General features: G+C 35.3%; 2 protein-coding genes across 6 annotated transcripts; one reads left to right on the top strand and one right to left on the bottom strand.

Moving 5' to 3' along the window:
- Positions 1–1,359: 1,359 nt before the first annotated feature.
- Positions 1,360–14,403, bottom strand: LOC119632977 (rap guanine nucleotide exchange factor 2). Of its 5 annotated transcripts, none has more exons than XM_038026150.1 (7): positions 13,001–13,476; positions 9,596–9,908; positions 9,305–9,505; positions 4,391–8,069; positions 4,176–4,322; positions 3,088–3,483; positions 1,360–1,472 (listed from the first exon to the last, which is right to left on the bottom strand). In XM_038026150.1, the coding sequence occupies exons 2-7, from the start codon at positions 9,623–9,625 to the stop codon at positions 1,459–1,461; spliced, it is 4,467 nt and encodes a 1,488-aa protein (XP_037882078.1). In that variant the 5' UTR covers positions 9,626–9,908; positions 13,001–13,476; the 3' UTR covers positions 1,360–1,458. The 5 variants fall into 5 exon arrangements, with proteins under 5 accessions (XP_037882078.1, XP_037882080.1, XP_037882077.1 ...); XM_038026149.1 differs by lacking the exon at positions 13,001–13,476 and adding an exon at positions 14,388–14,403 and having other exon boundaries at positions 1,373–1,445; XM_038026148.1 differs by having other exon boundaries at positions 1,373–1,445; positions 13,001–13,475.
- Positions 14,404–19,282: 4,879 nt separating this feature from the next.
- On the top strand, positions 19,283–23,983 carry LOC119634130 (fatty acyl-CoA reductase wat-like). The gene is made up of 7 exons (XM_038028081.1): positions 19,283–19,762; positions 19,835–19,985; positions 20,048–20,243; positions 20,334–20,713; positions 20,777–20,847; positions 23,471–23,596; positions 23,739–23,983. The coding sequence occupies exons 1-7, from the start codon at positions 19,365–19,367 to the stop codon at positions 23,956–23,958; spliced, it is 1,542 nt and encodes a 513-aa protein (XP_037884009.1). The 5' UTR covers positions 19,283–19,364; the 3' UTR covers positions 23,959–23,983.
- Positions 23,984–25,206: the final 1,223 nt, after the last annotated feature.

Below are 25,206 nucleotides of genomic sequence, written 5' to 3'. Positions count from 1 at the left end.
AAATTCGCACAAGTACAGATGTAGTTGAAAGTACTAGTGGCCTTTATATTGCTACGTTATAAGAATTATCTTCACCAGTTTCACTAGATATGATTTAAGCAATCCTTGTGACAATTATTTTATTGGGATAAAATTCTATCTACCCTCAATAGCCTTTAATCAACAGGATAAGATATATTATTTTGGCGTCATCAAATATGACGAATACACGGCTTTAACGCCTCTCAATATACCTTTGACTGTTAATGATCAGTCCCGAAGTGGTCTTAGTAAAGAAAATGAAGTCCATGACAATAACGATATGAAAGGAAGTGATATGCATCTTGTAGGACGAGTAACCGGCAGCATCGACATAGGGCTAGAAGTAGAAGCGAATGATCCGTTACAGCAAAACTGGTTGAATGAAATTGTATACGCTTCCCCAATTAAATATTATTTGTCAGATTTACGAATACTCTGAGGGCCATGTTCCCTTAATCCTAATTTCCGTTCGATGAAAGTAAAAATAAACGCTTGCAAGGCTTGCATGGTTCTGAGGACTTAAGCATTATTAATAACATACACGGTGTTTCCAGTTTTTTAAGTCATATAACCAGTGACACTGATGCTGACAATCGCATGCTAGTCTTCGATCCTCGTAAAAAGTGACATTTAAAAGCTAGCTATACTTTCTATGTATAGATCCATACGGGATTAAAGAACTGCATTGCAATTAAAGTACCGAACACGATCCAAGGATTTACATATTTTGAATCAGTTACAATGTTAGGCCGCTTATTATGCTAGTTTGAAAACTAATGTTTGCCAAACGATTGCGAGTATGAGTGGGCGAAGGCCTTGTTTTATGCCATTTGCAAATTCACCACTGTCCGGACGCAGCTCAACCAGTCTTCATTACGTACGCTCATCTGATGGCAGCGGCTTCCTTTGGTTACGTTGTTAATCTTTCAACGGGCGATAACGTTTACTTTAGTCTATCTCCGAATAACGAGATCAAAGTCACCATTTTCTTGCCCCCAACTACTAACGGTACTTTCTTAGCATTCAAAACGTGAAAAACGTTGCGAATAATCAAATGTCTGAGGTGTCTAGGGCCCGCCTGCAGACTTTCTCAATAATTTTTTGTGCTTAACATAATTATAAATATTTTTGTGTTTAAGAATATTTTCTAGTCTTACGTAAAAAATCGAACCATAATCAATTTCCAATTTTCAATATCCACAACCTTATTATATAGACTTGTTCCACATAAAATTTGGCATTCTTTTTATATTTTCAATATGATGAGACTAAAAATAATAAAAAGTTATAATTACGAATTGCTTTGTGAGTTTTTTAAAAGTCAAATTTTACCTTAAAAAAATCTTTGTTCTTTAAAAATATGCTTCATGATTTTTATTGATTCATTGGAGGCATAGGGGGACACATGGGGCAGCCTGGGGTACCTTGAAAAGAGATTCAAAAGAAAATTTCTAATAAATAAAAAAAAAAAAAATTATTAATGGATTTTTTCACACTAAAATCTTTTAAAGGTTATCATAAAACTTAACAAACGCTCCTACCTATCAACTTAGAGAACTTGTTCGCATTTACGAAATCTATTTAAATAAGCACTCAAAAAAAGCCATATCTATACAGTGGCTCCTAATAAAAACCTACCTATCTAGAAAAAGGGATTGACATGATTCTATAATATAAACCATCAATGATATGTGGCGTCCAGGGAGACCATTTTTTGTAAAACAGCCAATGCTATCCTCCTATCGATTTCTAGGAAAAAGTGAAATTCTTTGAAGAGCACCTTTAATGAAAGACTAATAGTATGTCCCCTGAACGCGTTCGTAAATACGGGATAGAAGAGAGATAGATCGACAATGATGAATAAGGTGTGGCTACAGGACCCAAGAAGTATATATCCGATCGATAAGTCTATCTCTTGTGCATTCATTACAGCTGCAACCACACGCTAATCTGCATAGCCGTGCTTCGAGTTACACCCTAGTATAGTGCCGATATAATAGTCGCTCATCTTATTTAGTAGGCGTTAGCCCAAAACCATAAGCTGCAGAAGGCACTTCGCTTGTCCAAGAAAGGAAAAAAATGCTTTTTTTAGAACGTCAAGAAAATGAAATTAGTAGACAACAGATTTTTCTAATGTTCTAACAATATTATATAATACGCATTTAATCTATTATTCGAATTGTAGATGCACGCGATGTCTGTAGCAGTCCTACATTCTTAGCATTATGGAATAAAAAAAAAAAAAATTGTAAAATGAACGTCAACGTGTCAATTGACGATCCATACCAGATGGGCTTTGTTAAGATAAATTTACGGCAGCTACCTGTGCGATTCCTTTCCACTTAGCTCATTCTAGTAATCATTCCCTAACCACCTTGTGGTACAATGGCATATTAAGTTTGTGCGGATATACAAAACGTTCAGAAGCAATTGACATAAACACATCGTTTATTAAACCGATTTAAGCTGGGCTGTCTGTCCGCCCGTGTCTTGTATTCAACCTGAAGATCGTAATCTTCGAGACATTTTGATGAACGTTTCTGGCGCAAAACACGTCGGAAGTTTTGTACTGAAAATGATTCGGGTGGGACCACTTTTTCGACTAATTTTCAAAAAGCCGTTGTATGAGAAAAAATTTCAAAATTTTTCAACAAAAATGGCTGAGTAGTAGTACTTTGAAATTTTAAATTGATGTGGAAAATTTGCATCAGACGGAGTAAATTTTTAAGCTAAATATGGATCACGCCAGTTGAGATGTCTTGGACACCCTCCAAGGATATGAGGTCTTTCACGAAAAGTATACTTTTATGTTGTGTAAATCTATCTTATCTAATGATAGGCCAACTCGTTACTAAGCGATCAGCCCTTAAAATATATTTCGTCAAGAAGCAATAATTTCCGGAGAAAAGTTGCTCAAGTTTTTTACCTAAGACTGATTCGCTTGTTAATGGTCGCAGTGGAAATTCGATTTGTCACATAATTCGCTTTCGCATTACATCATTGTGGATTGATTCGCGGCGTCTCATACATCGTTGAAGTTTCTTTCGTTCCCCTACTTAAACTTACCATGCATATTGGAATGTCTATGATTGCTATGATGCAACAATGCTGCCGCTGTTGCGTATGGAGGCGGCATGTTTGGTGCTGTCGCTGGAACAGTTGCTAATTGCGGTGGTGTCCCATTTGTCGCATACAACTGAGTATTCTGTGTCCGCATTATATATTGCGGGGTTGTGGGGGTAACAGAAGAAGGTGGTGGTGGTAGAGGTGCAGTCATATTGGATGGATGAAGTGTATGAGGCGGTGAAAGGGCGCGTGTATTGCACTGAGTACTTAAATTACGTGTAGCGGTATTAGAGATTTGTTGTAAAAGACGACAATCCGCGGCGGTATAAACAGAAGATGTGCTCGTATCGTGCTGAGCATAAGAACCATGACCACTGTCATTAGATGAAACGGATCCTAAAACGTAGCGCGACGTAGAAAGAAGTTTGAATAAGTAAATAAGGATGTGCGTGTGGTAATGAGCAAAGAAATCAGTTAAGTTATAATTTTGTCGTCTTAAAAATGTCTCCGGTTTATCTAAGTAAATAATTGATATTATACTAGGAGAGGGCGAAAGCATGAGAAATGAATGCCTACTCACTAAGCAAAAAAATAAAGAAATATAAATATAAAGTGAAAGTAATTATTATTGTGTTACCACACCGTAATTTATTTAACTACGTATAGCTAATAAGCAACAACAGAATGAGAGAAAAAGAGCGAGAAAGATTGAGAAAGAAAAGCACAGCATGTTTGTGTCAAACAATAATTGCATTATTAATTACCATATCAGTAGAGTATTTTTCTATAAAAAACCAACTGGCAAAAGAAAAAGCAACAATAAAAACAACAGCCCAAGCCATTCCAATATGCAGGTTGTTTGTCTGAAACCAATTACTCTACACTAAACTATAGTTACAGAGAGCTGATAGATTAGATATGGTTGGATAATTTTCTATGTAATTAAAACTAGTTTTTATTTTTCAAGAGGATTAAAGTTTAATTGGCTTTAACTACTATTTATGCAAGCAAAATAAATTTTAATAATAAATTGTTAGTGTTTAAAGTAATTATACGAGTAAGAAAAAATGTGGTTTTACAAAACTTACCAGAGGTAACTGATTTTCTTAAGGGTAAATCACGAAAAGTTGTCACACTACTGCTTTCTACATTCAGATCTACCGAAGGTAGCGGAGGTGGAGCAGGTGTATCTGAATGAGAGCGTTCGTGTATCGAACGTACGGGAACCATTGTGGCTAAAAATTTGCAAATGTTTCAATTTAAAATCCATTCGCAAGATGCTATACGATCAGATTTGACTTACCTGGCACTGAGTTGCTACCCGACGCCAATCTACGGTGCGAGCAAGGACTAGGGCTAGGTGTAGAGGCGACTAATGCCGCCGTTGCCGCTGGATTGAAACTGTGGCCTTGCAGATGGTGAGGATTGCTAAGTAATGGCAGATTACCGGGCAGAACAGCCGGTGGTCGGGGAAAAGGTTGATGTGGCCGTTTTTTTGTCGACTCCGAAAGTGAAAGTATCTTTCGCACGGCTTGCGGTGAAGCTGTACCAAATTTCGGACAATTTGGGTTTACGTTATTACGACGGTGATCACTGGCCGAACTCGTCGAAGAGGTAGTAGATAAGGTGGGTGAAGATGGATGACGCTTCCTTAGCGATAGCGAAGAATTTGGGGCCGAAGAGGAGTTCGAATTATGTGAATAAATGCTTAATTGGTCGCCACCGCTACGAGATGAATTGCCACCTTGATGTGAGGATGTAGAATTGCTGGAGGTGTGTGACGGTTCGCATTCCAATGAAAATTTGTGCAGAATATCCTCATCATTAATGATTTTTAGGTTATTGAGATAGGCTTTGACTCGCCGTACCATTTGAGCCTCTTCAAACATTTTTTTGGAATTGGGTGCAGCCGCTGACTTCTTGCGCCTCTTAATAGTCGCTTGCCCGGCATTTGCAGCTATCATCGTAGGACCTCCAGCAGTACCACCTTGTGAAGTTGACATTTGATTCAAAGAAAACATGGCATTTGAAGGCGATTGCCCTTTCAGTTCCAGTATAGCCAACAAATCGTAGGGTGAAGAACACATATGGGTCAGCAATCTTACTTCTTTTGCTATCATTCTTAGCTTTTCGAAATTGATCAAGTTATCCACCCAAGTATCGTTGCCTAAGTGGATGAATGTCAAATCCTTTCTAACGATCGGATAAAAAGGTATAATCGGGTGTTGATTAATCAGTTCGGAGGAAACCAATTGACGATATTTAGACATATTACGCGAAGGATCCATCAGATCTTGCAGATCCGAGAAGAGTCTTTGATATTTGGTGGGTAACTTTTCCCAAGTTTGCCGTAAACGTGATACAGCCGCATGACCAAGCCCCGAAATAATAGCAAACATTGAATTAAAATTACGGCATTCCTTGCAATGTCGCGCAATCTTAATGAATTGTTTCACAATTTTCATTCGACGTACAATATTGTGCTCGCCGCAAATCTCTGTAACCACCCAAAACATTTCGCGATTCACCAATTCGGAGAATCTGCTCAGCATAGGTACGCCATATTTTGTTTTAAGACCAAATAAGTCGTCCACATATTCGGTTGATTCAATTTGCCGGAATATGGAAAAATCCTGTAAAGTCAGCTGTACGGCCAGCTCATAGGCATTCAATTGCAGAAAATGAACGTTAGATTCTCGCACAAGTTCCAATGCCAATTCATCGGGCACTAAAGTTTCAGTTATTGTATTAGTTTTCAGATAGTAACGAGCTGCGAAACTGATGCGTTCTGCTAGATTCTGCAATTGATCGGGTAGACGTCGTTGTTTAACCATACCCCCCTCACCAACGCTGACCTCACATAAAGAAAAATTCGAGCTAGGATCATGGATACCGAATTCCTGCAGCGCCAGCATTACCACCTCATGAGCAGTTGTCTCTTTATTGATCGGCAGATATTTACATGTCTGATCGGCTTTGTATACCTTTAATACATGTTCCGGATAATCAGGTACCACACTGCCCGAAGCAGAAGCTGTCGAAGGGCGGTGTACGGAGGCAGACAAATAATTTCCCAAATTTATATTACTGGTAGGGGTTGTGCTCGATTCATAGCATTGCGAGGAAGTCAAGTCAGGATTAGATTGCGACTGATAAAGACGTCCACCCACTGAAGATGAACTGCCGCTGCTTAATGATCCAGACTTACCAACCTTTTCTTGAGTCCCCATATTGAGCAAAGCATCGCTGGAGTCGTTAAGATTACTATTGTGCAAACCACTAATATTCTTATTCAAAAGATTCATTTTTGCCAAGGCCTTTTGCAATCTACGCTTAGGAGCCAGTGTCATAAACCCTCCACCTTTGCCCTCGCCACTTCCATTGCCTTGCAAACTAGTGTCCTTTTTCGCCGATACGTTAACACTTTGCAATAAGTTATTCATAAAATTTGTAGCTAAGTTGCCTGCAGTTTGCAGCGGTGCAACTGGCGACTGCAAACCACGATCTGTTTGATCTTCACCAGCATTATGCAGTAGCATGTCTACGGAACTCAAGCGAACTATATGAGCCCGATTAGCAGCAGCTGACAATTCATCTGTAGTGGAATCGGCTCGACCATGCAACTTGGCGACATCATTAGCACAGATACGCCTCGGAGTCCGTAAAGACTTGGACGCTAAACCGGCAACGTTGCCATTTCCACAGTTTATCGATCCACTGTTGTTACATTCGACGGCCTGCATCATTTCCTTAAAACCTAAAAGATTACTTTTCACTGTGATGCTCAAATGAGTGCTGCTCATAAGTATCTCCAGTGCTCGTTTACTGGTCACATGTTCAAACGACTGGCCATTTACTTCATGGATTTGATCACCCCTTTTCAAACCAGTGTCCTGTGCTTTTGATCCCGCCTCTACATGGGAAATATAAATTCCATAACCACCGGTAGCAACACAGGCAGTACGCATTTCATATCCTCCAATAATTTTGAAATTCAAGCACTCGTCTCTAGAACTACGTGCTAAAATGCAGGAACGCATTCGAGCTTTGGCAGCACAAGCTATATGCAGTAATCTTAACTGGCTTAGTAATTTTTTACGCTCTAATCCTGCTTCGAAAACCTCTAGAAATTCCATCATTTCGTGATCAGCTTCAAAATCAGTAAAATGATTATTCACCCATAATAGTACCACTCTAGTCACGCGGTCTCTGATCTCTTGGTTAGTGGCGTGACTGGCAAATTTCGGCAGAATTTCTTTCTGGCTGTCGGCTTCAAACCAGTTTAAGAGCTTTTGTATAACTTCCTGAGAGTTCTTGATGAAAATTCGATGAGTCAATAAGAAATCTTCCACATAAAAAGGATCGGTCATGGAGTTCTCTTCTACTAATTGCTGTAATAAACGCTCTGGAGTGCCTCTGATAACCACGTGTCCTCGCTTTGTATTTGAACTGGCCGAAGTCGACGTTGTAGTGGCACTCGTTGCGTCGTTGTTACCAATTTGCCGCAATTCTGTAACCATTACGACGAGACCGTCTTCATCTTCATGTCTTCTGGTATTCTCCTCACCTTGATGCTGTATGCGATAGTAGTCTGTTTGAGTTATGCACACGAATTGGCAATCATCACATTTTGTACGCATGACACCTTTATGATAAAGTTTATCCATAGTTGGGAGAATGCCAAATGAGTCACCCATTTGCAGTTCCTCGCGCTCGCCATTTGCGTGCTCGATTTCCACTGCGCCATTGATTAGAACGGACCACGAATCCAATTCTTCGCCATCAGACATAACTACTGTGCCAGCTTTGTCGACCACAGCGAATACCATGACCGAACAAAGAGCCCTCCTCACTGACAGTGTAATATTGGTAAAAGCCTTAAGGCCCTGAGTGAATTCCAACAAAATCTCCACATCTTCTTCGGTACGTTCGGACGGATCCTTTTCAAGGCAATCACGTACAGCATCACGAACATTTAAACTCTATTAAAAGAAAAACGACAGCTTAAGGATTATTTGCTAAACTCAGAATAAAGAGAATAAGACCAATCTATAATAAATAGATGAACATTACGAGTACAGAAAAAACTTCATAAAATTATAAGAAAAACGTTATAGTAAGTCGCTGCCTATCATTAAAAACAATACACCAACCCACAATGATTCGTATAAAGGCTTTTCAAAATAAAGCGTTTTACGGGAAGTCGTGGAAAAAATGGTTCGATCCAAACCAATTTAAATTTCATCGGGACATCGCCTGATTGATCGCTTATATAATAGAAAAAAAAAGTGTTCGTCCTTGGGTCACTGCACCAAATATCATCAACATATCTCAAAAACTGCGGACCGACAAGCTTAAATCGATTACATCGATAAAAGGAGGGTCTATCTCAACTTCTTCTGTGTGTTGCATACAAACTTAATATATCCTTGTACTATAAGGGTGTAGGGTATAATAAATAATACATGAATTTGACGAATTGAGTTACAAAGAACTGGAAACTTTTCAATTTAATATTTCTATGTTTTTTCTGCCGTAAAAGCTTTTATTAAGCACGACATTCCCATCAAATTATTTGTACTGCTTAACAACAACAAGAGAACAACGTTTGATTTGAGGTTTTTTCCTCATTTTTTTCTTCTTTTTTTTATTACTTTTCATTCATTCGAAAAACATAATTTTTTTCTTTTCTCAATTATAATAACAACCTGTTACCTATTTTGAAAAAAAAAAAAAAAAAAACACCAAAGTAACGGTCGGTTATGCCATAAAAAGAGAAAACAACTTGTTGTGTGTGGAATTGAGTCAATTATAACTAAACAAGTGGTACTGTGTAGTGACGAGACGATAACAGTGACGATGATGATGACGATTTGCACACAATACAAAGCGTATATATACGACGACATGATAATATAAATCAGCTCTGGGAGTAAGATTAACCTAAAGTGGAACATTGAACCATAGTGGTGAAATAATAATAATAATAATAATTGCGATATAATGGTTTTGATTATTGAAGAGGTATCCAACCACACCACACCAACACAAACACACACAGAGGCTTAAACTTATCAACGCTACTCAGCTAGGGCAAGACCATTACAGCAGAATTTAAATTGTATGGCATAATAAAAAATTAAGGCATTCTTAAGCGCATTACTTGAAAAATGATAAATGTGGGAAAAAAGAAAATATGTGATCGTTGTGTACTTACATCCATAGATTCCGCCAAATCCTCTTCATCTGAATCTACTGTAGATTCAACTAAACCGGAGAAATCAATCTCCTCGCCTTCTAGTGATGAACCGTAGACGGAAGCCATTGTATCACTGCCACTATAAGCTGAACTGGTATCACTTGAATGCGAGCCGCGATTGCATTTTTGGTGCAATTCTGGTCTATTGGGTGGTTGATACTGAAATTTTGTTTTTTTTTTTTTTTTTTTGTTAAATTAAATAAAACTCTATTAAAGCTATAATTTCGTAATAAATGCCTCTTAACTTACATGTTGTCGTATATGATGATATGGATCCATTTAGTTGTTCCCCGCGGTAACAACAGCAAACAAACAGCATAAAATTAAAAATAAAAATTTTTCTTTTTCTCTGTTCGCCCGCGTTGTTCGGCTTTTTTTATAAATATTTATTATTTTACGTTTTTAGAATACATTGAAATACGTAGATTATATGATATCTTCTTCCTTTGGATTTAAATACATAGTTTTACATAAATCAAGATATGTTAATAAATTCGTCTTTGCTTATTTATATCATACAAGAGAGATTTTTAAATTTCGAGTCCTGTATTTACATGACATACTATGAAAAAACAGGAAGAAAGAGAAGAGAGAAATATATTGTTAATGCACTTTTAAAGAACTATAGAGAAAAATGTAGACATTTCTCAAAATAAAGGATTTTTTCAATGCTTATACACAAAGAGAGTATATTGGTCCGCGGCTTCCACTATCAACCTACAGGTATTCATGTAATCAGTTTTCAAGACAATTCGTTATATGGGAAGTGGTCAAAAGAATGGTACGATCAATTCATCAATTTCATCGATATATCTAAAAATTGTCGCCTTTAGGTTGAAAACATAAAAACAAGGCGAATAGATGGACAGATAGATTTAGATAGATTAAGAAAGTGAATCTGAATCGATTGTTTGTAATAAAAGGCGGGTCTATCAAATGGACAGACGGACAGACAAGATTAGGTAGATTCGAAAAGTGAATCGGACAGACGGACAGACAAGTTCAGTTCGATTCAGAAAGTGAATGTGAATCAATTGGCGTAATGAAAGGTTGCCCTATCCGAACATCCTCTGAATTTGCATCCATCCGTATAAACTTAATATACCCGTATTCGACAAGTGTTGTAGGCCACGAAGAGTGGAATATTATAAGGTCTATTTAAGAAATTTAGCAATCGTCAGAATAGTTCAAAATAGATCTGTCGTCATTTATTCCTACTACGTCGCTTTCAACTTAATATCTGTGATGTGTGAGTCAATTTACAAGTTTTTCTATCACTTTTTAAAATTTACCTATAGAAAAGTGATATAAAAACACGACTACAGACAACTGTCTTTCCAAAGGTAATAGATCCATACTACAACTCTTTTAAGTTCATTCCATAACTTGGCAGAATTGGAAGAAAATTTTTGGCAAATTTGTGCCTGGCACATAGAAGTGATCAAGGCCAATAAACCGCTTGTCTGGTAGAGGCATTGTAAATTACGGATAAAACGTTTTCCTTTTGGATTCCGATCTCCAGACGTACCCTCACATCAAAGGTTTAGTCTTTCTTCACAAGCTCAACACTTTGTATTAAAACGATTGTTAGTCTGAAGGGGCTTTTTATAATTTATAATTGCATCTATACCTATATCTCGATCCAATACTGTATAACATAATGGTTATCTATTCCTATATATGATTGCTGCTCGTGAATATGCCACAAGAGAAAGTGCATTTGGCTCGGCAGAACATCCCGTCTTTTATGGTCGTATCTTCAGAACGAAAATTTACAAACCAATTTTTAGCTGCCCAAACAGTTGTCAATCCTTCACCGTATATGCTACATATTTTTTCAGCCTTTTCAGCCTTAGTGCCTTGTTTAAGTTCCCAAAGTATTCTATATCGAAATTGCACTTTTTAACTCTCCACTCAGAGGTTATTAAAAACAGTTGAATGTAACATGCGTCACTTAAAACAATTGGCAGAAGACCATCTGAATCCTCATGCATATATAGCGAAAACAAAATCCAAACAATAGATTCTACCTACCTGCATCGGAAGTTATCGACCTAATAGATACAGGCACAAACACAATTTTCAAGTGAGCGTCCTTTACGATCCTTCCGAATCGATATTCTCGACTGATTTTAAAAAAATCAAATAAGAGAAGTCGCCCTTTTTTTTTTGCAATAACTTTTGGAAAAATACCCGAACGTGACTAGATTTTCGCCTGTACTTCCAAAGAGACTTAATTCGAAGTGGAAAATGATAGCGATGCGCAGCAAGGAAAGTCAATGAATAAAGGGTTGTTTTGCGTGAGCTTCCCCGCACTTACATTTTCTTTGTGAAGTGTATGAAAAAAGTGTCGTAAGTACTTTAACCAGTTAGCTACGTAATTTATTTTTAAATGTCTCCGACATACGGGTGCGAAATTGAAATCAAGCTGTGACGTGCATGCACGTCAAACGCAATAAAAATACAATTAGCTGCGTCATAATTTTTATGGAAGAATTGAAGTAAAACATATAAAATTTCATTTCTATTAGATAAAACTATCCTTGTTGAAAAGGATATTATCATTGAAAATACTTCCAAGAAAAAAAAAAATAATAAAATCATCAAACAGGAAAAATTTCTTTTATATAACATATGGAAGCTTAAGAACATCATAACAATATCTAAAAAGTAGACATATATTTTCGTATAATCTTTCTTCCCGCCCGGTTACAGTGCAAGAGAAGGGCGGATGACGTAATTATTCCACCGATTCTGTCCACGTCGCCTATTTTCTAACAGGCAAGTTCCGGTTTTTTTTTTTTGCGGTACATCATACGGGAGATAATTTCTTTACCAAAGAATGTATCAAGATTTTTTATACATTACTCCAGTTGTGGTGCAACAGGATGTTAACTGTGTATGAATGTGTACAACGACCAGAAGGACTTGAAATATACCTACCTTTTATTGTGCGAGTCGATTCAGAAAATGATTCTGATTGATTCTAAGCCTATTTATCCGTCTGTTCTTTTAGCGTTCAACCTATAGGTTTAAGGCTTTTGAGATATTGTGAAGAACGTGTTCTGACTAAAGAGCGAAATGGTCCATATCAGACTATTTATATCACGATTGATGCCCCGGATTACACAGCAACTTGAACGTTCCCTTTATATTTTTTTAAAACAATTTGTTCAGAATGCACAGACGCATGTAAAACCAGATGATCGCGTAGAGAAAATAACTCCGACATTATAATCTAGTACACGTAGAGACGCTAGTAAACCAGTACTAGTCAATTAATTCGGTTGGGTTAGTATTACAATAGAATATGCCCCATTTCATTTCTTTCCTCCTTTTATTAAAGTTGCACTTTGCGAATGATGTTGAATGCACTGGCCCGTGAAAGCCAGTTATTTTCGAAAAGATTGTCCCACTACTTGCCTATTATCAAAATGTCGATATTTAAATATGGCGTTGAGCACATAGGAATGATCGGGGTACGATGTAAAGCATAGGGGTTCACTTTTCTCCTTCTTGAGGGATAATTTTTTTCTAATATATTTTTGTATACATTTGCGTCCATAAAAGGTAATTGTTTCAGGCATTTTTCCAAACATAAGTTAGGCAAGTAAGCGAGTTTGAAGGGAAAAAATTTATAAAACTTACTCGTACCTTTGACAAGAGAAACGTCTTCAATTTGAACACTTTATCATGATGGCACGATAGTCAAATAGAACTTCAGCTGCTCGAAAGAAATTTTCATCACAATATTTCAAATAATTGGAAAATGCTCTTCAGTTGGGTTACTTAAGTCTTAAAAGTTTCATCGATTTGAAAATAGCAGCAATCAGTAGTTAATAAATTTCTTAAGTTGATCATAATAGATTAGCATTAGTATTTATTGTACGAATGTTATGATTTTATCCCCGTTTAATAACACTGATCGATTCCTGCCTCACAAGACTACTCACGACTACTAACTATAAAGATAACTTATAGCAAAACGAAAGTTGCGCATATGAGAAACGCTACCATATTGCACGCCGCAGCAATAACACACAATATAATAAGTTTTAATTATTTTCACCATTAATTAAAAGACATGATGACATTTCAAAAGAAAAAAAATAACAAATTTCACTCACTTTTCCAAAGTAATATAAACAACAAATACGCACAAATACCGCAAAAAGCTATACAAATATTCACATACAAATACAAAATAAACAAACAAACGGAAATTACTAGAGAAAAGCTATAAGTTGTGATGAGCTCCAAGAGAAGAAAAGGGAAATAATGAATAAACCACAACCACCCTCGTTATTCGGCATAGAGCGTGGAGTTATTACTGCACATGGGAAATAAAAATTCAACTCTCACAAGTAAATCATTAATCGTGCGTAGACATATGTCACAAAAATGACAAAAAAAAAAAAAAGTTGAATGGAATCACATAAAGTAAGAAAAAAAAGAAGAAATATATATTATTATAAATTTTTTATCACAATCAAAATAAACAATTAACTGTAAGAAAAGAAGTGATTCTGTTAAAACTGCTGACTGCTCAGTATTTACGTTAGTTATCGATAACATGGCATATGAACACTGAACGCTAGATCAAGCGAAATAAACTACCCACATTCAAAAACAACCAATGTGTTCTTACACACACACACAGCCACACACGCGCGTATTAAATGTTGTGTACATAATTATATGTTTATATGACATACAATACTTAAGAAAAATAAATTAACTAAAAAGCAATAATATTATCAACGATTGTGGGAAACTTCGTTAAATAAGAAAAATGTATATATAAGAGTTTATTAAAACTAACAACACAACACAAAAGTGGGCGTTTGTTGCCTACAATGACATTAGAAGACAACGCAGCAAATATATAAACACAGCTACGAATGCGAAAACTTAATTACTAAGTTTTATAAATATGAAAAAAAAAAAAGACAAACGGAAAGTAAAACTAGGGCGTTTATGCGGGGGCAAGTGTTGATCAGTATTGATAATTGCTATTGTTGTTGCTTTATAAATTACTTACATGCTGTTTTTTTTTTTTTTTTTTTTTTTGGTTTAATAAAAATAGATTATTTTTTCTTTGATTGCAATTTTTTCTTTTTTTGTACACATAGTTTTTATACGACATTCAAAGGAATTTTTCCATGAACACACACATTTGCCCTCTCTCTCTCTTGAAAGTATTTCTTTTTTGCTCATCTTCTTTGCACCACCAGTAGCAATAAATAACACACAAACCACATTTTACTCCTAGTTTGTAGAGTCATTAACAATATCTATACATATAAACATATACGCAAACGCACGCTAAATAACGAATGAACATAGATTTATTGTTGCTACTCTCTATAGTATGTTTTGTTCCCATATCAACGAATACGAATACGAGCAAATTAAACTGTTAAACTGCTATTAGCACGAAAAAAAAACGAATATCAAAAAGGAGCAAAAAAAAAAAAAGAAGAGGAAGGGGGAGCGAGCTTTCTTCACTATTTTTTCAAATTATTATTTTTAATACATTTTCAAAGATAAATGTATGCATTCTACTACATTCTTCCATCAACACTTTACTGCATTATTTCCCAATAAACTTTATATAAAAAACGCACTTAAAAGTATAAATTTTTAATAAAAGAAAGCAACAAAAAATATTCTTTCGGACGCGTCGACTTTTTCGTCTCGATTTCTTTTTTGATATTCATATTCTCTGCTAATCCCTTTTTGTTTCAAATAAAAGTGTTGCCAATGCTCAAACATTTCTTTCCCCATGAAGATTATCTGGCATAGCCATAGATAAACCCTACAAAATATGAATGCATTATATGCGTTATGGAATGAATTGACTTATACCAAAAGCAAAAAAAAAAAAAAAAAAATCGAATTATTTGATTTATTGTTGTTTATAATCTGAGTTAGTTTTATATGGACATATTTTTTTTATTTTTAATTTCAGTTTGAAATGTTTAAATGAAATAAAACCAAACAATATTACTGGGAATAGTTTAAACGTGAAAGTGTTGCCACAGCGTTTTATTATTCAACTAAAGCAAATCTTTGATAATAATAATGTTTTTAATGCACCTAAAGTAGAATTCGTATAAAGAATGCGATAAAATTGTTATACAATTTAAAGACAGTTTCTAACTACACTTGATTTTCGTAAAATATATATTTCATTTAATTTGAAAGGGAAAATAGGTTAAAGAAATGGGTAACAAAACGAATTGCAAGCAATCATTTTCTCTTGTTTCATCCAAATGTCTGTCTTCCAAATAAGTAATGTTAATTTAAAACTATATATTCTAAAACCAATTTTATATATTCAATTGGAAAAATTTCGCATTACCCGCCCAGAAATGTACACAGAAAATCAACCAAATGAGTCTACAATGTATGGAATATACAAGGAAAGTGAAAGACCTTTGACTTTTTAATGTGATTCGAACAATATTTAAGATGTAGGCGTTGCTATATATTCTAAGAAGAATTTTGAAGAACTTAAAACCGAGCACAATCAGAGCATGGAGCTTGAGGACTACAAAATTTACGGAGTAGAGCTAATGAAAAACCTTTCTGTTATTAATTCTTATATTAATTCAAAATGTACAGCATTCACAGAGATTTTATGTTTCTTTCTTGCAAGATTCCCTATTATATTAGCTCGCTCTATAGATTTTTCAAATAATGAACTTTTAGCATTTTGCTTTTTTTGACATTACCAGCATCTAATTTTATGTAAAAGCTTTTTTATGCTTATTGGAAGGGGAAACCCTGTTGAAGAGGAAACCCTTTCCAACTAAAGCAAAAATTTAGATTCTTTTTCAAGGTATGCGTGAGTAAATATTTGTGCGTTACCTTTTAAAAAAAAATGTGATCGTCGAACCTAAGAGGAGGCTATGAGAGCAAGAAATGGCAGCAGCCATTTTTACATGAAAAAATATAAATAATCTACATGTATGCGGGTTAGTGTATATAAAGGTGCATAGCCATTTAGTAGGAATATTTGTGTACACTGTGTGTGTGAGCATTTTCTTACAAAATTGGATTTACTTGCTTAGAGGAAAAACTACAGAAAAATCCATTTTTTTATTAGCTTAATGGATGCTTCAAAGTTTTAATAAAATGCATTTTTTATATAAAAATTCTACTATTTTACCCCAATTTCATCAAAAGTTTTGAAGAAATTGTTCAAATTTTACCGTATTGAGACAAAAAGTCCAAGTTTGGCTCGATCTCTCTAGCGACTGCTTTGCACCTAGTTGCTGCGCTGCATCTGGCTCCTGCTCTGCACCTAACTACAGACCAAACCGCAGGTGAGAAGTTGAGGGCCGCAAATGATTGGGAAGCGAGCTTTGTTGACGGAGATCTAGTGCAGCTATATAAGCCGTCGCATAATGACAGATTGTCAGCAAATTTGCTATCTAATTGGGAAGGACCATACAAAGTTATCAGAAGGGTAACTGGTAGAGTCTATCGCATCCAGATACATCAGAAAGGCGAAATTATAGATAAGATAGCTCATAAGCAGACTGATAGCCTTTGGAAATGATCTAGTTCGGGGCGAATAAGATTAAGTGAATGACAGTGTTATGGAAATCCCAAATCTACATTCATGTCCACTTATTGATTTTCCCAGAAAATAATATCCAAGATAAGGAAAAAACAAGCGTAAATTCATGGCGCATCAAGCAGCTGCCGGCCAACGAGAAGGTTAATGGAAACCAGATCTATTACGATAACTTGCTTATATAAGCTGAACATTTGAATAGAATAAGTTAGCACGAGAAGGACATTTGAGTCGGAAAGAAGAATACTGTCAAACTAAGAAATAATCGTATCATTAAGTGTGATACGAACTGTATCAAGAAAAGCATATCCGTAACAATATATTAATATACCACCACGTGAACATTTAATATTTATAGCGACTTATATGAAATACACTTTTATTTGACAAGAGCTTCTCTTGCTTTTCATTCATGTATTTCCCGCTCCATTGCGACTAGGTTGAAAACATGATGAAAACTTTGTTAATATATGCTAAATACAGACAATATTGACCATCGATTCTTTGGGTTGTTGAACTTGCTTATATGTGTGTACCATGATTCAAGATGTACATAGAATTGGTTTTAAGCTTAGTTGCAATGGCTACCTACGCAGTTTATTATTGAATTCAAATATTGTTTGGTTTATTACCGTTAACATAACAACATATACTGTCGTGGCTTTGTTTACGAAAGTAAGTGAAAGAAATGAAACGATTCGTTTTCGTATATTTTGTGTCACTATATGCTTTGCTTACAACCGTTTAGCGTTTTTTTTTTTTAATTTCTTTCGTATTAGAGTGGAATCTACCAATCGTCACATCGGGCAATTCCAATCACCCCGATATTTTGCACACTCCCATGCCAACATAAAGTGGTATATGCATAATGTAAGCCGCTCTTGATATGAGTATCAAACAAAAGACTTGGAGAACAAAATGCGACGATTGAAATGTTGTCATTCTACCTTAGATAAGGTGGGCGCCACGAGCTTTCATTTTAAGTTATCATTTTCTTAAGGACCACTTGGTAAGGATCTCAGATAAAAGAGTTTGGAGAGTAGAATAATAAAGTATTTGTTTAGAGATAAGAACATTATCAGGGGGCACGACCTATCGTTATCCTACATCATCATTCAGTTATCCATTTATCGACGTTTCAAAAGAAAGTCTTATATGAGAAGTTGTTGAAAAGGTCATCCCAACAGAATCATTTTCAGTAGTGTTCGTCGTTGGGCAGCACATTTCTGTAGGTTGAACACAGGCGGGCAAACGGACAGAATCATTTTCTGTAGGTTGAACACAGGCAGGCAAGCGGACACTATCACTTTCTGAATCGATCCGTATAATACAAGATGGATTAAACCTACAAACTTAGTATAACCCCAAGCGGTGTAGGGCACACCAAAAAAAAAAGTATTTATATAAATCAGCTTTGATTTTAATGAGCTTGAAAAAAAAATTTTTTTTCTACATTACATTTATTTTGAGTATATGTAAGCACGCAGAACATTTGAATTAGGTCAAGAACTTCGCATTTATATAAGGCCGGACCGTTTGATTGTAAAGACTTTTTAGCAACAGAAAAATATAATATGAACAACATCCGATGCAAGCCAAGACTATAACGGCGAGTTTGACTTGAGCGAATCACTTATTTCCCTACATGAAGCAGGTACGTTTGCTTATGTGGATCTCACAGAAATTACGAACCTGTGCTCCTACGCATGCTTAATAGATTTTCATTGTACATTACGCCAATTCTGATACCAGAGTATATTGTCTGGATGTATGCAACATTTAGGAGAAGTTGAGATAGAACCACATTTTATGATATCAATTGATTCAGAAAGTGATTCTGTCCAAATTTATATGCCCGTTTGTCCGTCCGCCCGTATTGTTTTCTTATGTTTAACCCATAAGCTATATGTAGGAGATATTTTGATCAAATTTAGTACGCTGACGTATTTTAGGCCAAGGACGCACCATTTGTTCGGCCTGCGCCCATAGAAAGTTTTCTTGCGAAAAGTAATTATATGAATAACCATACTAGGCGAAGTGGTATAGGGTATTTGGTTACGGGCCTTCTTCCACCTTGCTTAGTACAGCGAAAGGTTCTGAATTATAATTTAGAAATTCGCGTCATTCAGCGCGCTCTTTAGACAGTATACTAACTAAGTTTAATAAATTCGCTTAAGTATTCCGTAAAATGACAAAAGTGTTTTACATAAGTCTCAGGGTCCGAAATATATACATTGATGTAACGTGTAATCGATTAATACAAAATTAGTGTATTTATAATGACAAGAATTAGTTGAAAGTTTTAATGAGTAGACAAATCATGCAAAGTGTATATAAACTGCAAGTTTTTAAACGAATTGTCTTAGTTGCCATTAACTTCCGGACTCGTGAATAAGTGATTTTTTTAATAAAAAAGTGATACATATTTTGGAAATGAGTTTAATAAAAGGTGTAAATTATTTTACCGCTAATGGTGAAAATTCCAAAAAAATATCAATAACGGATTTTTACAATAATCAAGAAATATTTATAACCGGTGGCTCCGGTTTCATAGGAAAAGCTCTAATAGAAAAGCTATTGCGTTCATTTCCTAATTTTAATAAAATGTTTATATTATTACGTCCAAAAAAGGACAAATCGGCGGATGAAAGACTTCAAGAACTTTTGGATAATATAATATTTCAAAGAGCGCGTGATGAGCAACCGGAATGTTTCAAAAAAATTCACGCCATAGCTGGTGATTGTAAGGAATTGGGCCTGGGCATAAGCAGCGAAGACCTTACACGAATCAAAAATGTTACCATCATTTTCCATTCGGCCGCAAATGTCAGGTATAATGTTTAATTTGTAATATTTTAATTAAGAAATTCATTAATACTTTTTTCTTTTTGATGTTTCCAAAGGTTCGATAATCCTTTTAAGGATTCCGTTTTTATAAATTTACGTGGCATTCATGAAATTTTAAAAATCGCTGAAACGATGTCAAAGCTAATCGCTTTCGTACATGTGTCCACTTTATACGCGAACGTCGATCAAATTCATATAGAAGAAAAGGTATCTATCTCTTCAGTATAAGAGTGCACACTGCAAACTTACTCTTCCCAATATTTGCACAGATGAGGTCAAGTAATTGTGATTGGCGTACAACCATTAAATTAGCTGAAACACTCGATGGCGAAACACTGGATATACTTTTTAAAAAGTATAGTTCTGATCATCCGAATACTTATACGTTTGCAAAAAGTTTAGGTGAACACATTGTCAATGATTATAGAAATAAATTGCCCATTATAATATATCGCGTAGCCCAGGGTAAGTGGATCATTACAATTTAGAAATATGTGCGTACGATATCTTATAATAAGTGTCCGTTTTTTCACTTTTTTTGTTTCATACGTGAAGTGATCAACAGTGTTGATGAACCCTTACCAGGCTGGTTAGATAATATTAATGGTCCAGCAGCTCTAATCATGGCATGTTATATCGGCGTGAGCCAAGTTTCCTATATGAGCCCCTATACGAAATTAAATATGGTTCCATGTGATGCAACGGTTCACGGTCTTATCATATCCGCTTACGCGGTCGTTATGAAACCTAGCTTTTTAAACAATTCAAATGGATCCGTAGAAGTGTTAAATAATTGTATGTCAAGCGAGACTTTATCGACTCAATTGCAAATCATAGAGCACGGCGTTGATTTAGCAAGGGAAAACCCTTCGGAAAAAGCGATATGGGCTACAGGTAGAACCCAAACGAATTGTTGGATACGTTTCTTTATACACGTAAATTTTGCATATTCTTTTCAAACGAGCAAACTAAAACGATTCTTAATTGTTCTTTTTTAGTTCATGCTTATCCAATTTTCATTAGCCATTTTGCTTGATTGTATCCTACGTTTGAGGAAAGAAAAACCTTTGTAAGTATCTTCAACTTAAATTATTATTATTATTAATTAATTTAGATAGAGAATGAAATTTGAAGACTAAAGCACTTAAAGCACTAGGCATCTAAGGATATCGGCTTTATTGAACACATGGCAATTGAGCTGTCAATCGAAATCTTTTACCTACCCGGCCACCCAGACTACGTTAAAACTATCGGTTACTCAGAAATGAAATTAATTTCACTTCTCTGTTTACCTCCTTTCAAGATTTCTTTAATCAAAACCTTTTCAATCAATCGTTAAGGGAGGATAACTATTGTGGCGATTAGTAAGTAACGTATTTAGTGAGCGGCGGGGAGCGAACAACATATAAAAAAAAAGTCTCTCAAAGTCAGATAGAAAAGACTTAACCAACCGTGTAATAATTTTGATATCATTCGGTAACGTAGTGCTTGTTTGATGACTGTAGAAACAAAATGACGTTTCTTTCATCTTAGAAAATAAGGAATTTTTTCTTGCAATGTTGTAGAAATAAAAAAAAAAAACAGATAAGAAAACTATAGTCGGTCGCGAGCAAATCCTTTTTACACCCATCACGGCTTGATACAATAATAATAAAGACTTTGCCTAGTTTCTGAAGCTTCTTTCTCAGTGCTGTGAAAGTATTGATAAGAGAATGAAATTGCAATATTCTATATTATTGAACCGGCGTGACTGATTTTTTCCATTTTTATGCAGGTACTGCAGGACCACACTCATGGAATATGAACACAAATTTTTTTTTTTTGTATATCTCTTGTTTTATAAACAACAAACAAAATACCAAATGTTTTCTATTTTCGAAAACAGAACTGATCGCAGATTATGTTGTACTATGGTTGGGTTCTTTGATCGATTTGGCTTAATTTCAATACCAACTTGCGGGCGGAAAATGTGCCAAATTTCAAGCCGATTGGCATTTTTGCGACCAAAGAAATGATTAACGCAAACAATATACAGACAAACAGGTAGAGGGACGAACAGACAGACACGCTTAAATCGGCTTTCAATTACATGCTGATCAAGAATACAAATACTTTATGGGATCCCTGAAGTTTCTTTCTGGGTTCTGCAAAAAGGATTTGTGATATAAATTGTATCCACTACTTGATTGTAAAATTTACCTCTGCCGCAGCACACTATAATAAAATAAAAAGGAAAATATTTTTAAGCGTACCACCGAAGGGTCAGAGGTATATTCATAACAATCAAATTCTGAATCGATTGAAGCGTGTCCGTTTGTCCGTCCATTGTACACGTTCTTGTGGCTGCAAAAACCGAGCAATGAGCTCCAAATTTGTCGTAAACATTGACAGCTCTTGCATGCATGCTGGAATTAAAAATTGGCTTAATCAGTCGAAGGACACGCCTGCAGCAGGACGAAAACTGGGAATACCTCTTTTTTGCAACAGGGGAGAAAACTGTTTTTTTGGTTATTATTTACAAAGTACAGTAGAAAAACCCATAAAACTTTCAAAGTATGTTCTATGAGCGATGCTATAGTAATGGTAAAAAAATGGAAAAAATCGGCGCCTCCACCTACTCAAAATTATAATGTTTCAAAATTTTATTTATTTTGTTTTGAAATTGTAACCCTACAAAGCACATTCATCTCTCATCAGTTTCTGATTCGGTATCTAATTAAATATATCCGCCTGTCCATCCATCTATCGTCTGCCCAACTGCATAGTATTTGTGATAAGCATTCTCCCGTTCATAAAAATGGTGATACCGATAGGCAGAAATTTGCAAAAGAACTTGAAAATGATTCAGACCAGCCAAAGGACACGCCTACAATGCAAAAGGAAATTAGAGCAGCTTTACTTGACGTGTTTTTTGCTCGTTAATCAGAAACTATGCGCGAAGGAAGTATAAAAGTTTGTACTTTTATTCAACCTAAAAGAAAAATCAGCAACGCCCATCCAATGGTAAAAAGTTTTGCTTCTTTTTTTTTTAGTTGTTTTAGGATAACGGTGATGGTTACAAAAAATTCGAATAAAATTTTCGTACTTGACGAATTAACGATATTCAGAATTGTATAACGAATCATTACCTTTCACAAATATTCTATTTTATCTATCGTACTTACTGCTGACTGGCCTTAGAACTGCTACTTGCCAGCTTGCTGAGGCAAATATAACACCCCTGAAGCTTCTTAAGCACGATGAACATTTTATATGAACATTTTTCAGTGGGAATTTATTTCAGAAGTGTGCGAATTTTGAATATTAATCTAAACTTAAACGTCACAGGCGTGGCACAACGGTATATGAAATTTGTAACGCCCAGAAAAGACTGGAGATAGACTTATCCTTTATCATATCGATCGATGCAGAATCATTTTTTGCTCTTAAACTTGTGTGTCCGTCTGTCTGTCGCGTTTGACTTCGATCAACGTACAGACAATTTTTGAGATATTTTGATGAAATTTGATAAGATCGGGACCACTTCCAATATAAATAAAGACTTATTTCAAAATGTCGTTTTATTTATACGTGGATCAAACAAAGTGATGTAGCGTATTTAATGGTGGGCCGTGGCTCACTATAATAGTTTCACTTCGTTTTACTATTATGTATTCAAAACTAGTAAATTAATAAAAGGAGTTTATTTACAGTTTCGTGAAACTACAACGACGAATATATTCTGCTAATATGATCGTTCAAAAATTTGTAAACACGAATTGGATCGCGGATAACGACAAATACAAAAGTTTATCTACCCTGATAACCGAGGAAGACAAGTAAGAATTTATGTTAAGCTTAATTAAAGAATTCACATAACATATTCTCTCCCTCTATCTATCTCCGTCTCTCTCTCTCTCTCTCTCTCTCTCTCTCTCTCTCTCTCTCTCTCTCTCTTTCTCTTTTTTTCTTTTTTTGCAGGAATAAATTAAATCTACGTCTAAACTTTAAAATCGATAAAGACTATGGACGAACTTGTATTGAAGGATACAAAAGATTTATCTTAAAGGACCCAGTTAAACCCTCCAAACAGGCAATTTTACGATTTAAGATTTTATTTTTTTTACATTATTTGGTAATGTCTGTCATGGGCTTATGCTTATTGTTGGTTATAAAAAAACTGATTCCATTATCTGTATAACAACTTATGTTATTTTATATTCAAATTTCAAGTCTATTACGTTAACATTGTATTTATCGTTGATTATAACAAATTGATTTTAATAAATGGGCATAATTTTTATCATTTCAACAGTTAAAGTCATTTAATTGCGTTATTTATATCCACAACGAGGCTTCAGAGACCCCATAGGGTATATATATTTTTCATCAGCGACAAATTCTAAAGCGATTTAAGCGTGTTCGTCGATATGCTCGCTAATTTGTCTCTCCTTCTGTCTATGTAATTCTTTGGTTACAAAAAAGGACGAAATCGTTTTGAAATTTGGCACGAAGACTGACATTTGGATGCTTCACTTGTCAAATCGATTAACTCCGTGTTTGGAATTTTATTAAATTTAATGAAATTAAAAATGGAATTAATCGATTTGGCAAGTGAAGCATCCATTTGTTGCACGTTGGTACTGAAATTGAGCCAAGTCGGTCAAAGGACACAACCATAGTACAACATAATCTGCGGCCAGCTCTGTTTTCAAATATAAAAAAATATTTCGTTTTTTCCTTGCTACTTATAAACGAAAAGAGGCACAAAAATACAAAATTGCATTTGTATCCTATGGGTGGGACTGCAGTGCCTGCAGTATAAAAATTCGATTCGCTTAGAATAATAATATTGTGCTTTCATATTATATCAATTATGAAAATGTTAAGTTTGGGTAACCCTGCTATTAAACACTAGGAAAGCTAGCAAAATAATAATATTTAGGTCATACAAGGTCATTAAAAGTATGTTTAAGTACTAAGAAAAAAAAAACATTTTTGAAAAATATTAGAAAAGGCAGCATCGCTGCGACTTTCCTGAGACATCATCTACGGGCCTTACATCTAGTGAAGTACGCAAAGAACTTTGAAAAATGTTGATTTTTGTACGATTGGCGTGTCCTTGAAGGGGAAAACATTTAGGTTGCGAGCCAAAAAGACACCCATCTTTCATTAATAAACAAGTGAGAGGGTTACAGTCTACCCTCGTTTGCTACAGTTATTCACACGATCGAATATCGTGCAAGCGGAGGTGACCCAAGAACGAAACAACCTACCCAAAATGATATTAACAGTTTACTCCGATCATCGTGGCGTTGGTCACTGCGAATTCTTTCCGTTAGGGCAAACTGTTAATATATATTAGTATGTATTAGGTACTGTTAATATATATATAAGCCAACACAGATTTGGAATAGAAAATAGATTTAAAAAAGAAAAAAATTGAATT

This window comes from Glossina fuscipes, unplaced genomic scaffold (assembly GCF_014805625.2).
Source record: "Glossina fuscipes isolate IAEA_lab_2018 unplaced genomic scaffold, Yale_Gfus_2 2, whole genome shotgun sequence".
NCBI classification, from domain to species: Eukaryota; Metazoa; Arthropoda; class Insecta; order Diptera; family Glossinidae; genus Glossina; species Glossina fuscipes.
This window is presented reverse-complemented; position numbering and strand designations above follow the sequence as displayed.

What these genes read in the sequence shown, in the direction of transcription:
- LOC119632977 (XM_038026149.1), bottom strand. Translation starts at nt 9,625, where the DNA reads ATGGATCCATATCATCATATACGACAACAT. An exon ending in ATCATCATATACGACAACAT is followed by an intron (nt 9,506 to 9,595) that starts GTAAGTTAAGAG and finishes ACAAAATTTCAG; the next exon opens with TATCAACCACCCAATAGACC. An exon ending in ATTTGGCGGAATCTATGGAT is followed by an intron (nt 8,070 to 9,304) that starts GTAAGTACACAA and finishes TTCTTTTAATAG; the next exon opens with AGTTTAAATGTTCGTGATGC.
- LOC119634130 (XM_038028081.1), top strand. Translation starts at nt 19,365, where the DNA reads ATGAGTTTAATAAAAGGTGTAAATTATTTTACCGCTAATGGTGAAAAT. An exon ending in CATTCGGCCGCAAATGTCAG is followed by an intron (nt 19,763 to 19,834) that starts GTATAATGTTTA and finishes ATGTTTCCAAAG; the next exon opens with GTTCGATAATCCTTTTAAGG. An exon ending in AATATATCGCGTAGCCCAGG is followed by an intron (nt 20,244 to 20,333) that starts GTAAGTGGATCA and finishes TCATACGTGAAG; the next exon opens with TGATCAACAGTGTTGATGAA.